The sequence below is a fragment of the Camelus bactrianus genome, chromosome 3, assembly GCF_048773025.1.
Source record: "Camelus bactrianus isolate YW-2024 breed Bactrian camel chromosome 3, ASM4877302v1, whole genome shotgun sequence".
In the NCBI taxonomy this organism is placed as follows: Eukaryota; Metazoa; Chordata; class Mammalia; order Artiodactyla; family Camelidae; genus Camelus; species Camelus bactrianus.
This window is the reverse complement of record NC_133541.1, coordinates 28,471,880-28,486,726: the sequence shown is the minus strand read 5'-3', so window position 1 is coordinate 28,486,726 and position 14,847 is coordinate 28,471,880. Positions and strand designations below refer to the sequence as shown.

Sequence of the window (14,847 nt, the reverse complement as noted above, 5' to 3'; positions counted from 1 at the left end):
CTGGGCTCCAGGGCCCGGGGCATCTGCCCGGAGGTCAGGTAAGGGGTAGATGTGATCCCCAGTGAAGCTCCGTGGTTGCGTCCTTGTGGTAGGACCACAAGCAAGTCACTTGGTCTTCCTGGCCAGCTTCTGTCTCCCCGAGTCAAACTGGCCTTGCCCATCTGCTCTGGCCATCATCAAAGAGGAACTGTTGTTGAGATCAAATATGTGAACATTCTTTGAACGTGAGGTTGAAGCACAGTTACTCACAGGGCCTCTCTCAGCAGCCAGACCATGCTGCTGAACTGGGTTAGTCATTCTGCCGCCTGAATATAGCCACCTATAAGCTGGAACTTCCTAATGACAGCCTGTCACTTCCACCGGGACCCAGCAGCTTACATGCCTGCAGACCTCACACTCTGCGGCCACAGCAGGGCTAAGGCAGGGCCGCCTCTATTTCCCTGGTGGTTTTAGTGTGTGCTGTAGGAGTACCCAGTTATGATGCAGCTGAACGACCCCCTTCTCCATCCTGGGAAGTGACTACCTGGGAGTGGGTTACAGCAGCAGAAACCTTTATTTTGGATGCTGATTCTCTGTGCTGGCAGCCCTCTGCCCCCTGGGCTCCCTCTGGATGGTAGTCTTGGAGCCTTTCTTTCCTGCCTTTGACAAGCTAAGCACACACCCTTGTCCGCTAAGGGACTGGGCTGTGTGTCACCGGGCACACATCTCCCCCCCGCACCTCCACCTTCAAGGGCAGGGACACTGTGTTCCTGGACTGGGCTGGAACTGGAAGAGGCCAGGAAGGGAGTGGGAAGCAGTGATGCTTGGTTCCAGCCCCTCTCCTGAAGCGTGACTCGTCTTCCCACATGGAGCTGGAATTCCCTGCCTGTCTCTCCCTGGCAGTGGCCTCTGCAGGCCGCCCCTTGGTGCCTCCCTCCCAGGGACGAGCAGCCTTGGGGGGCAGGGGGCTGGCTGTCAGAGCTCCGAGGGGGGCTGGGAGCCCCTCCTCCTCCCTCTTCTGCTTCCTTTGGGAACTCTCAGTGCTCAAAACAAGCTTTCTGAGAACTATATTTTTCTGGGTTAAAGGTGAAAAATGCAGCATTTCCTCCAAGTGGAAAGCACTGGGGCTGCCAGCTCCGGGCACATTTCCGAGAGCTTCCTCCCACTCAGGGAGGAGGCAGCTCCTTGCACAGGGGGAGGAGGAGAGGTGGGCGGTGGAGGGAAGGAGCAGAGAGACGGCCGGAAGGGAAGCCCCTGTGACTCTGGAACCAGGGCCGTTTGTGTGGGGAAAGCAGAGAGCCTGTTTGTGTCAGAGGAGCCAGGAGACAGGACTGGGCCGGAAATGGAAGGCAGAGAGCAGGGCGGGAGAGCAGGGCAGCCGTTCAGAGTGGGGCCTGAGTGGAAGGTCACCAGGCTGCCTCCGGAGCAGGGTGGGGACAAAGAAGATCCCACAGACCCCCTGGGGGATCCTGCTGTCAGGCTTAGAGGAAACACATGGAGGAGGTGGTGAAAGTCAGTCTTGGTAGGAAAAGCAAGAACATCCCCCTCCGTGACCCCAGCCCAGCGTCCTTGCTTAGAACATGTGGGAAGTTCTGGGGAATTTTCTCAGATTCCGACTGTGGGATAAAAGCTTTTCAGGAACCCATGCCTCATGACTTCCTTCCTGGGCAGGACAGGGGTGGCATTGAGCTCCGACTTTGCAGGACTGGCTATTCTGCGAAACTCTCCCTCTGGCCAAGAGCCCAGCCCGCCTTCTCCGACAGGCCTCTCCGCAGAGCCGCTGCCCCCAGACCATGGCACAGCCCCTGCCCCGCCAGGCCCTCCTCAGAGTGACAACATGGCTGCCAGGTGTCAGCCAACAGATGGAAGCTGGGGGACAATGGGCACAGCAGGCAGGGCTGGAGGAGGCGGAGGCTGCCCCCCTGGAGGTCCGTCCCTGTCACCGCAACCTCACAGGCCTCGTCCCACCCCCAGGGTCCTGTCGACGACCCACCTCAGGGCCGCCTCGTCCTGCTGCCCCACTTCCCTCAACAGCGCGGGACCTGCTGTGATGGATTGATGGCACCCACGGGCCTGGCTTCCCCCTCCCTGTGTCCATGCCCAGTGCCAGGAGACTCTGCAGTTCCTCCCATGATGGAGGTACAGTCTGTTTCTTCATCTCTTGAATGTGTGGACTTTGACTAACAGTGACACGAGGCAGTTCCAAACCTAGGCTGTAAAAGGCCTTTACTGCGATTCCAGCGCCCTGACCCTCCTCCGTGGTCGCGTGAAGGGCATGTCAGGCTAGCTCACTGGTTCCAGGAGGAGGCTGGAGCAGACACAAGTTACCTCACCAACCCAGCCGAGGCCATGCTATGGGAGCCCATGGGAACGAGTCCCACCGAGACCAGAAGAACCACCAAGCCCAGCCTGGATCAGCAGAGTGCCCACTCCAGGCATGTAAGCAATGAACCGTTCTTGTGGTATGCAACTGAGGTTTTGTGGTTGTTTGTCATGCAGCTTTGCTGCAGCAATAGATAGCAGATACACTTGGAGAGGAAACTGGGGGACCCACAAAACCAGGCTGAGTTCTCAGCCCGCCTGCCCATCTGAACCCACGTCTCATCCCTCAGCTTCAGGACAAGTTTATACCCTCACAGCCAGCTCTGCTATAGACTCATCCCACGTCTCCTGATTTTTGGCCACTGAGAAGGGGAAAGAGCTTGGGGATATACTGTCCCTCACCCTGTTCTCCCACACTGAGCCTCCCATGTGATCAGCTCCTCTTGGGTCCCCTACTGTGCTGCCCTGTCACCGGCAGGATCTCTACTACCTTGACTTTATCATGCGTCACCCCTCCCCTTCCAGCCCCTTCTGCAACCCAACAAGGGGAAAATGGGTCAGCACCCTCATCCATCCCAGTACACCCTCCTGGCACCCCCTCACCACCTCCCATGGTGATTGTGTTTTTCTCTGGATAACATATGTGGGAAAGACATTGTATCCACAACACAACTCTTCTGGCTTCAGCTCAGTGGGATATTTTGCTAAAATCACAATGACTTTTTTTGGCTGGAGGTAACTGATTCAAAATGTGAATCAATTGGAGTTGTGAAAGCACCTGCATTAGATCTCGGGAAGCCCTGGCCGGAGGTGTCCCCTAGGAACTGATGTGGAGGTGAGGGTGGTGGGCAGGTGGTAAAATCCACTTTCAACCACGTAGCTTTCTGTACATTGCACTCGCGAGGGGGCCTGTGTAGGACAGGATGAATTATTACTGTTATTGTTGTTGTTGTTACTGTTAGTGTTCTGGGAGGAAGGATCCTGGTTGTCAAAGGGTCCCAAAGACAGGAGGCAGAAAGCTGAAGCCCAAGGTGACCATCTCTAATTTATTTACTCATTTTCTAGAACTCTTAATGTGCCTAGAGGTGCTTGGCACAGAGCTCCAAGTCTTCTCTGAACACCTGCTGCACACACAAGAAGAGAGTCAGGACGGGACTAATTATAGGCTCTTGTGTGAGCTGGATCCCGTTTCCCTCCTCTCTGGTGGCCGCGTTCATCTCACCCTTCCCTTTCCAAGTCCTGTCGTGGGGATCTGCCAACAGGCCAGCTGTCCCTAGGTTCATGTGCATGACTGGCAAAGGGGCACAGCCGATGGCTCAGAAGCAAGCAGCCCCGTTTCTCTAGTTCTTGCCCAGATGCTCAATCCAGGCTGAGGGCACCCCCAGCACAGCCTGAAAAACACGGACTGTATTCGGTCCATTTCTGGACGTGGCGAATGACTTCCTGAGCGCGCTGTAGCCTTCTTCAACTCCTTTATTCAAGTTTACTACAGACATCCCCCCTCTCTTAAAACCCACTTTGGTAACACATGTGCCTCTTCATTGGCTTATTTTGGAAGCTTTATATTCACCTCCCTGAGCCATCAACAACCAAGGGAGAACGGTCAGCTCCCCAAGGTGCCCACCCCAAGTTACCTCCTCAGCTCCACTGACACCCCAAAGGGCCCCAAACCAGTCTCCTTTGGGAGAAAATTCCTAGGAAGTGTGCAAAGAATTCAGGGTCATCCACCCAAACTTGCAAAAAGTATACCGTGTGGACAATCTGTGGCTATAAAAATATACACATACAAAAGGACAGCTAGAAAATCACGGTGCCCACTTTGTTAGACGTACATTATAAAAAGTAAGGATTTCTCATTAAAGGTCAGCTTTAGGGGGCAGGTTGATAATTGTGATTCTATCTCTAGTCTCCCTTCATCCTTATTTTCACGGAATAGTCAGAGCACATTGAATCAGCCAGTGAGGAGGGGAAGGGGTTAATCCTAATAATTCATGGGCCAAGGTGAGAAATTCGAGGTTCAAGGTCTTACAGTCATTCTGCTGGCAGGAAGAGTGTCATGAGTCAGGAGAGAAGAGAAGGTCTTTAATACTGCCATTTGGGTCTCTCTCTCTCTCTTTTTTTTTTTTTTTTTTTTTTTCCGAACTATGAATCACAACACAGTCATTGAGCTACAGCAGACAAGCTCGGAAACTCGCCTCAATGAGTGATCTCTGGCAGCCACTATGTATTCAATGGACAAAATCCGATGCTGCCTACAGAGTATTCCGTTGGGTTTGGCCCGTGGAGTATCAGCAGGAAAGGCCACACAGAGACTCCTGTCTTGGTCCTAGTTTCGCATCAGGGTGTACTTGCTCCTGGATGAGAGGAAGCACACCTGGTCCCCGAGCCTCTGTGTGTGGCATCAGGCAGGGTCCTGGGGCCCCCGGGATGCTCAGGATAGAAGGCTCTGTCCCTCGGGCAAGGCCAGCTGGTGTTACTTGGCTCCACAAGTGTTGATGTTTTTCCCATCCACGGCGTCTTCCACGAGGGAAATGTGGTAATCGGTGGACAGGGTGAAATGAGAGATGCAGCCCACGAGGCCTCGCATGTACTGCCTGTTAGTGTGCAGAGCAATTTCCTTCATCCCACCTGCCAGGAAGCAAGAGGGAGTTGGGGTGAGCCAGAGGGGAGGATGTCTCTCTAGGACACTAAAATGTCTACTGACCAAGGCATTCCTTGGCTGACAGGATAAATAAGGCTGTGGTACACAGAACTCAGTACATCACATCTGATCTATAATTATTCTTGAAGGAAAATGTTGACTTGGAGCAATTTGATACATAACCAGAGCCTATAAATATTTGCCTCCTATGTGATTTCTGACCTCTTTGACTACTTCAAACCAAATAGTACCTGGTAAATTCTGAAATGTTGTGTAAGGTCAACAAAATGTAGTATGTAGTTAAAGGTAGGGTCATCTTAAACCAAAAGAAAATACAGTGATGCTGTTGAACGCTTTCTATGAAGTTCACTTTTAGGAAGTAGCATATGGAGAGAGGTATCTTTTCATGTTTACATGTCTACACAAGTGGGTTCTAAGCTATTTACAAAAGTACCACTTATTCGAATTCCGACAGGGGTTGGAGAGACAGATGCTCCTTCCTCAGGGAGAATTTGAGAAGCTATATTTAGCAGGCTCCTGTTCTATAAACAAGGAAAGCGGGGTTTTCCTGGTGGATCAGTCCACAGCACAAAAGCATCTAAGTGCTTCCTGACCCCTCAGCCATGAGTCAGAAGTTCAGCAAATGGAAGAACAGAGTATGTGGAGAGCTTCCTGATTTCCAAGTATCTGCCTGATCCAGTGAGGCGCAGAGCTTTGGGAAGCCCCAGCATGACAAAGGGAGGACCAACAAGAAAAAGCCTTGGCATAATTTCGGTTTGCTCCAAGGTCAAGGTCACTTACCCACATACAGAGCCCCGTTGATGTTGAGCTGCCTCATCATGCCAGGTGACTTGCCTGTTCTGGCCCCGTAGTCATCCACGGTTATCTTTCCTGATTGGCCATCCCTGTAAAAACCACCATTTTTGGAGCGTCATTCAATCAATCACTCATTTCAATTAAAATGTATTCAAGTCCTCACTAAGCACCAGGCACTATACTAAAAGATAGAGCTGCAAAAATGGAACAAACTAAAAAAACAAAACAAAACAAAACAAAAACCTCACCCGAATTCCTGAGGCAAACCAAAAAATCAAACTGTAAATGACAACAGTTGTCACCACTTTCTGGCAGCAGAATGCCCGGGGGGCAGAGGAATTCCATTGGAGAGAGACGCCCAGGGAAAGCTTTGAAAAAAAGACCGTCTGAGATGTGTTTTGAAGGCTGGGTAGGTAAGTCAGGTGAGGAGGAGGCTAATGCAAACAAGAAGTGGCAACGACAAAGAGAGAAGACACAAGGGGCTTGGTACAGACTGAGCAGAGAGAGTTCTGGAGGTGGAAACAGAGTAAAAGAGGAAGCTGGAAGCTGCTGGTGAAGGGCAGAAAGAGTTTAATTAGAATTTGTCTTGAAGGTGAGAGGGAACCAGGAAAGAACTTAAGGGGAGGAGTGGTGGTGACCTGGTGACACCTGGGGAGTTTGGATGTCATTCTAAGCACAATGGGAAGCCAATGCAGCAGTCTTTGCAGGCAGACGGTTACTCTAGGGGAGGTCAAGGAATGACTTAGAAGTTTCTAAAGGACCCACAGAATCACCCAAAGTGACTCTGAGGACAGCAGGGTGGAGGTGCTTATCTGTGGCAGGGACTTTGCCGTTTTTAAAGATGGTTTCCAAAAACCAGACAGGCTTCTTCTTCTTCTTTTTTTTTTTTTTTTAATGAGTTCTTTACTGGTTACTTAATGTTCCTTTTTTTCTTTTTAATAGCAAACAGTTCTTGTTTCTTGGGTTAATAGCCTCTGTGACCTCTCCAATGATATGAATAGTCTTAATCCTTTTTTTCACTCATAGATTCTGTTTCCTCCAAGATGCTTTGTTTCATCTATTGTCCCAATATCCATCTATTATACTGAAGACTTTTTCAAGCGCCTAGTGATCCCTGGCTGCCACTTCATGGCTAAGGGTTGAGCAGAAGCAGCAGTCTGGAAGCTCTGTGTGCAGGGTGGCTTTTGTGGTCTGTGCCGGGATTCGCTCAATCCCGTCCTTGGGGGATACCCAGAGTGTCTCCTCTTCTTACTGTGGGGTATAGACCTGGCTTCCTGCACTCTGGAATCTCCATGGGGGAAGAATTATGGGGTTCTTAATATTCAACACAGGACCTTTCCCATAGTTCCCAGGATCAACTGAGATAGTGTAGACAGCGTCGTCCAGTGTTTAGTTATACCCAGTGCCACCTGTTCCCGAGACACTTACTTCACTTTCTCCAGAGAATTGACTTTCGCTACTTTCCCATGGGTAGGGAAAGGGCAGTGTGGCAGCTACATGAAGTAGAGAAGGGGCTTGGGGTCTGACTCCTCAAGTAAACTTAAGTAAAATTTTAAGCCAATCGTTCTGCTTTTAGCCCCTCATTCACCTTCCAGAGGTTTTTGGCTCTACCCCTTTTCTGGGGGGAGAAGGGTGATGATATAAATTTTGTTGCTCAAACCTCACTTCTTGATGATAGTAAGTCTTCTCGCAATGGGTTTTAGAGGTATCTCTCCTGCTCTGTTGTCACCCTTGAGACCGCACTGCCTCCCCATTTCGGATATGCTTTTTCAGAATCTCATACCTAAAGGCTGTGATGGGCAATGCCTTGTCTGCTCTGACTTTTTCCCCCATTACCCTAAAAAATTCCATTTCTTCCCACTTTATTTCATCAATTCTCAAAATTTTTTTTTATTTCTTAAATGAGGCTACGTCTTACAATCATGGCATCTCATAGTTGGAAAAAACATGGTATAACCTTCTAACATAATAAGTAACGTACTTCTTCATCACGTTCATTATTTCTTGTCTGTGGTCTCTCACTAGAATCCAAGACCATCAAGGCAAGGATTCTGGTATTACTCAATAGGGGTGTAGCTCATGTGCCTGGAATAGTATATGGCTCATAGTATAAACACGTGAATCTGTGGAACTTCAGCATCCTCACCTGAAATGGAAATAACTATGCCCATCTTCCAAGGCTGTTATGGAGATCAGAGACTATGCGTGCAGAGCACAGAGCATGCAGTCTGACACACACACCTGCTCCACACAGAGTGGTAGAAGAGAGCATTGTTACTGTTATCAGTGTCATCACCATTCTCATCCATAAAATAAAGATTATAAAACCCAGGTTCCTGTGAATATTTACTGAGATAAAGTATGTAAGATACCCAGCAACCTGAAGATGCTTAATAAATGAGGATTTGCTTTCTCCTTTCTGCTAGGATTGGTGCCTGCAAGACTGGGATTACTCAGAGCAAGGCAATGTACAAAGCAAGGCTCCCCATGGAGGTTTCCTTTTCATCAGTTTCTCTGTCTCAGACCCTGGAGCCTGCTGCAGAGAACTAAGGGATCCATCCAAAGCTTCTGGCCATAGTTATGTCCAGGGCTTTGAGCCAGTTCCTGCTTAGATGGGTTGTACCATCCCTTCCAGGTCGTCTGCTCCTCTGGAACACAATTTGCAGTATCTGCTGGGATCCTCCTATCTATCCAGCTCCTGGTCTCAGTTCCTTCTGTTCAGCCCTTACTGCAACCAAAAGACCCACTAGGAGAGATATTAATGACAACAATGGTAAGAGCCAAGTCTACGAAACCATCTTCACGGTGCCAAGCTTGATGCTCTGACATCTGAAGTTCTTCTGGTGGAACATCCCCTGCCTTATCCGTTTAAGACATCTGAGGGGAGGGTGTAGCTCAGTGGTAGAGCACATGTTTAGCATACATGAGGTCCTGAGTTCAATCCCCAGTACCTCTGTTGAAAAATAAATAAATAAACCTAACTACACTCTACAAATGTTTTAAAACTTAAAAAAAAAAGACTGGAATGTAAATAATACATATGTGATGGGAATAAAGTAGCTTCTAAAAAAAATAAATTAAAAAAAATAAAATAGAACATTGGAAATCCCAGCTGGGGTGATCTAGGATTCTAATCTTGGCTCTGCCCACAAACAGTTGTACAGTCTTGGGAAAGTCACTTAACATCTGTTTCCTTAGATGTCTCGGAAGTGCCTGGAATCCCCATCAGGGTGGATCTTGATGCATATAAATCAAACTGCAGCAATTTGGGGGGTTTAAAAATCTTTCCACAATGTCCGCGTGTTCTATAGACCTTTTCTATTCAAGGAAATTGAGAGCAGGTATTCCCTGATGTTCCCAGGAAGAGAGTTATAAGAATCAGGTGTGGTCAAACATTTCCTACTCCTTTGGATGTTTCTGTGTGAGCCCTTTCATAGATGAGTAAGACAGAAATGAAGAACTTAGAACCACATAGTATGAAGAATCCTGGAATTGAATTGGATTATGAGCATTTTAACTTATATTCTAGAATATATTTGAGACCATGCCTGTAAATATCCACCATGGGAAGACATTTTTTAGCAAGTCAGAGCTGGGGCTTCACCAAAATCATTGTTTCTCAAGGGCTTTCAAGGCCACCTGGGCAGATGATGGGCACAGAGCTGCCTCGGTATCCTGACTCCTGTATCCTGGGTACCAAAGGAGGCAGAGTGGACAAGAGAATGGGGTCTAGCAAGACTCCCACCACAGCCTATACGTAAGCTGAGGAAACTGACCATGGTAGCTCTATGTTTCCCAAGTCTTGTTCACAGCCTCAACCACTGACCGCCCCTCAGAAAGTGCTATGATAAATTCTCAAGGAATCCAAGCCAAAGACTGTTCACCTCATCTCCTGGAACCTTCACCAAATGTGGCAGGATTGACTTTTTTTTTTTTAATATAGTTCAATTTGGGCCTGATAGTTGGTTTCTTAAAATATATGGTTAGGGCTATGAACATAGATAGTAAAACTAGTTGGAAGGGAATGCTCTACCCTACACTAATCAGAAGTCGGGGGAGTGAGCTCCGGCAGGGGGCAGGCGTGTAACTGGGGCCAGGTACACACGGCTTCTAAGGTTCAGGTAATGTAAGGTCCAAAAACAAGGAGCGGGGCAGTTGTCCACATAATGGGGTTTGAAGCGTCCCTCAAAGTCACCTGCCATGGAATCTTATCTTGTGAGAGGTAATCTAGGTCTCACTAGAAGGCGAAGTCCCTGTCCAGTTTAGCCATCAAAAAGCGCTTTCTCCAGGAGCTCTCTGTTGAGTGACAAGCTGGGAGCTTAGCCTCTCTGGCCTGTCATCAGTGAAGGGCACAGTGGGGGAGTTGGTAGCAAGATGCCTGAATGGCCTGGGTCAGGCGGGGATGCTAGGCACGGGTGGAGAACAGGACATGGGGCCAAGGTTAACTGTCTCGCCTATGGCAGAGACTCACCTCACAGCCTTGACTCGGTGCCACCGACCATCGTGGAAGGAGCCGTTCACCATGATGGATGCCACACCACTGCCCAGGTTGTAGCTAAAGGCGTCGGAGGAGAATAAGACAGAGAACAGAGTGAGGCACTGAGGCACAGGTAGACGCTCACTCACAAATGATTCTCAGGGTGAAAGTTCTTTGGTACTCAGAATCTAGCTTTCTTCACACAACACAAATCAATGTTATAAAGACACTGGGTTCCCAGATTAGGCCATGAATGATCAAAACTGGTTTTTAATTTTTTAATTAAAAAAAATTTTAATGGAGGTACTGGGGATTGAACCCAGGACATCATGCATGCTAAGCATGCACTCTACCACTGAGCTATATCCTACTCCCCAAATCTGGATTTTATTTTTGATTGTGGTAAAATTTATAGTCTTAACCATTTTTAACTGTACAGTTCAGTAGTATTAAGTACTTTCTTACTGTTGTGCAAACAATCTCCAGAACTCTTCACCTTGCAAAGCCAAAACTCTGTACCCCTTAAATAACAACTCTCTATTCCCCCTTCCCTCAGCCCTTGGCAACCGCCGCTCTCCTTTCTGTTTCTATGAATTTGACCACCCTAGGTACCACGTATAAGTAGGGTCATATGGTGTCTGTCTCTTTGTGATTGGTGTTTTTCACTTAGCATAATGTCCTCAGGGTTGATTTATTTCGGGCCGCACGCACAGTATTATAGTGTAAAGAACGAGATGGGCTTTATCGTTTGTAATGTGTTTTACTGGGTTGAATAGTGTCCCACCAGAATTAATGTTCACCCACAACCTCAAAATGTGGCCTGATTTGGAAACTGGGTCTTTGTATACGTCATTAGTTAAGATGAAGTCATACGGGGTTAAGGAGGTCTTAAATCCAATATGACTGGTGTCCTTATAAAAAGGAATTTTTGGACACAGAGACAGAGAGGTGCAGAGCAGAACACTCTGTGAAGACAGGGGCAGGGACTGGAATGGCACATCTATAAGCCAAGGCGCACCGAGGCTCGCCAGCTGCCACCGGCACCTAGGAGAGGCCACAGAACAGATTCTCCTCCAAAGACGCCAGAAGGGACCCACCCTGCCAACACCTCCAGGTTGGACTTCTAGTCTCCAGAACTGGGAGAAAATTAATTTCTATCATTTTAAACTCTCCAGTTTGCCATGATTTGTTATGGCAGCCCTCTGAAACTAATATATGTGTTTTCACTTTTCAAAAAAACAAAACAGGACAAAACACTGCAGAGACGGCTGAGCCCCAAAGAGATGAAGGGAATTTGCCTAAAATCCCAAAGCTAATGTATAGGACTTGGTGTCCTACCTGCCCCACCCCCACCACCCCACCACAGTTTACTCAGATAGCAGATCCACTCAGCAGTTTTCTGTTTTCTATTTCAGTTTCCAGATACCCTGATATCCTAAGGGTATCAGAAGACATGGATATGTTGTTTACCAGAGAGAAATATCCCTCCTAGTCCAGTGTTCATTCAATTATTCTAACTTAATTCAGTACAACAAATATTTAGTGAGTTCTAGGCTGGGCACTGGGCCAACTGCCTAGATCTCCCCTTGATAATACAATAAAGCCTATGTAATCATGCTTTTGAAGGCAAATGTGTTTCCCCCGGACAACTCTCTCCTCATCTTGCAAGAGGACATGTCTCTCCTTTAGCTCACTGGCCAAGAAATAGGCACATGGAGAGGAAACCCAGATTAATCACTGACCTCTTGCATGCACTCAGTCTGAGAAAAGTGCAAGCAGAGAAAGCTCTGGCTCTCCCCAGGGAAAGCACTGTGGGTCCTTTCTTTAACAACGGGGGCTCAGAGAAGTCACCCAGCCCTTAGACACTGAACCAAGAATAGAACTCGAGTGACTTGACAAACTAGGAGACAAAGCTGTCACTCTGACTCAGAAAAACTCACTGTTTCTAATGAATTTTCCCACATCAAGTGTCTCCTTGTATAAAGCAGCCTGGAGGTGGAATTTTCAGATTTCATTATTCAGTAGCCAAATGCTTGTGGAAGAAATGAATGAAGATAAAACAGAGCTGAGAGCTGGTTGGCAGACACTTAGCTGAATTACTATGTGTGGCTTTTATGAGAGGCAGCGCGGGATGACAGAACAAGCCTGGGCACTTAGATCAGACTAACCTGCCCCGATTTCTAGACTTGCTAATTACTAGCTCTGTGACCTTGGGCAATCTGCTTTCATTTCTCTGAGCCTAAATTTTCTCACCTGTTAAATGGGAGTAATAAGATCCCTGAAGGATCGTAGGGAAGACTTGATAAGATAACATATGTAAAGAGCACGCCACACGGTAAGTAGGAGCCAAACAAATGATCCCACCACCCCAAGTATATGCACTACTGCAGGCCGCTCACAGTCAGCAGTGACAACACATCCGGAGGAATGAGCAACAGGAGAAAGTCGCCACCAGGAGTTAAAGGGGTCAGCCTTTGCTGGAAGAGTAGTCAAGTGTGAGAGTGAACCACAGGCTGTAAATACGTAACCAAAAAGTTCAGGAACACCCAGGTCTCAGAATCAGAGTGACTTGGGCCGAGCTACAGCGAGGCTAGACTGGACTGTGATTGTAATCCAGTGAATGGGAAACTTTCAGTTGTGTTTAGATACAGGATGGGCTTTCTTCTCCTGTTCTCCCGCCTGACAACACACTCTCCATGCAGAGAGTCAGACTGTACACAAGGGAGCAACACTGAATCCAGCAGACAGGAGTCCAGCCATCACTGCAGGTGTGGGTGTGGCCCAGGTGGCATGTCTATGGCCCAATGCTCCAATCCCCCATCTCTGATTTCAGACCTTCCAGATAACACCCACCCTCCCTCCCCAGACACCTGATACTTCACCCTGGAATTTCTTTCTTCTAAATAATAATAAGTAACCAAGAAGGCAACCATTGCCTTCATTGGGAGAGGGCGTGTTTAAAAATGTATTGAGTTGTGTACCTAATCTGTGTGCACTTTATATAAATTACACCTCAGGTTTTTTTTTTTTAATTGAAGCATACTGATTTACAATGTTCTGTTAGTTTCAGGTGTACAGCAAATATATATAAATATTCAGTTAGATATATATATTCTTTTTCAGATTCGTTTCCTTTATAGATTATTACAAGATATCGAATACAGTTCCCTGTGCTATACAGTAGGACTTTGTTGTTTATTTATTTATATATAGAAGGTGTATCTGTTAATCCCAAACTCCTAATTTATTCTTCTGCCCCACTTTTTCTCTTTGGTAAACATAAGTTTGATATCTATGTCTGTGAGTCTATTTCTGTTTTGTAAATAAGTTCATTTGTACCATTTTTTAAGATTCCACATATAAATGGTATGATATAATATTTGTCTTTCTCTGATTTACTTCACTTAGTTATGCTTCAATTTTTTAAAAAAAAGATACATGAATGCATGAATAAATGAACAAATAAATGCATGTCTGATTTCTCTATCAATGTCCTATGAATCTGGCTATCCTGGTCCGCATTTACCTACTCAACTCAGTGAGTACGAAGAACCAGGAAGGAGGCTGAGCACCAGGCTGGGCCACCAGGAAATGTCATCAGGCGAGGCTTTTGGAAGCCACTTGCCTGCCTCCAGGTGGTGGCACTTATCCTCACTTACACTGTCGTGCCTCCTGTAAAGCCTGACATTTGCTAATGTCAGATTGTGTCCCTTTCTCTGTGGCATGAAAATGTCACCAAGATCACATGGAACATTAGTGGGAAAGATCTCCAGGAGAATTTCTACACACCTGGTTTTATGACCCATATTTAATCATGAAACAAAATGAAACAAAGCAAACAACAAAAAACCACACTCTCAGCTGAGTGTTTTGATTCCCTTTCTCTTACTTCATCTTGTACCCAAATCAGGTTTTTTGTTTTTAAGAATTCCATTGCCCTTCCTTATGCTCTGGCAGAAGTGCTTTGAGCAGTAAGAAAGCCAAGAAAGTTGAGACTACATTGTTTCATCTTAGTTTTCCTATTGCTTGCTTTGGACCTAAATCAAACACCAAAACCTCCAAAATGGTTTGTCCACCCAGTAGACCAGTTCACTCTCTACGTTCCACTGATGTCAGCGGCTTAAGAGCAGGGCCTTATTTAAAATAACTCTTGACAATTACAATAACAATAGCTACATTTTATATAGTCTGTACATTGTGCCAACTCCGTTACATATGTTAGCATCTGAGTTTTCAGAACACAGAACACACTTGATCAAGGATAGTAATTTTGATAATCATTATCACTATTAACTAGATATGCCAGGCCCTGCTCGGAGCCCTTTACGTGAATGAACTCTTTGAGGCCTCACAACTCACACTTTACTTTTACCAGCTCGGGTAACTTGCAGGGGATCCCAGGGTCGTGGGAACCAAGCATGTCTGACTGTCCAGCCCACAGGCTTCTGATCACTTCAGACCCTGTTTTTCAGGGCGTGGTTCCTGATCGCTTCCAATCAGATTCTGGCGCCCACTGGGACCAACGCCACCGGAATCTCGGGGGTGAGTGGGCCAGGAACCGACCTCCGATACAAGCCCCAGTGATGACTCTCTCTGCGCTGCCAAATTCAAA

At 47.1% G+C, this 14,847-nt stretch overlaps 1 protein-coding gene across 2 annotated transcripts in view; it reads right to left on the bottom strand.

Moving 5' to 3' along the window:
* Window positions 1–3,326: 3,326 nt before the first annotated feature.
* The window catches only part of EGFLAM (EGF like, fibronectin type III and laminin G domains), a 161,849-nt gene continuing 150,328 nt past the window's right edge, over window positions 3,327–14,847 (bottom strand). For both annotated transcript variants that reach the window (XM_074357268.1, XM_045518164.2), the window contains exons 21-23: window positions 10,230–10,313; window positions 5,744–5,847; window positions 3,327–4,929 (exon numbers count right to left, since the gene is read on the bottom strand). In XM_074357268.1, coding sequence (XP_074213369.1) covers window positions 4,775–4,929; window positions 5,744–5,847; window positions 10,230–10,313 — 343 coding nt within the window. In that variant the 3' untranslated portion in view covers window positions 3,327–4,774. The remainder of the gene's footprint in view (window positions 4,930–5,743; window positions 5,848–10,229; window positions 10,314–14,847) is intronic.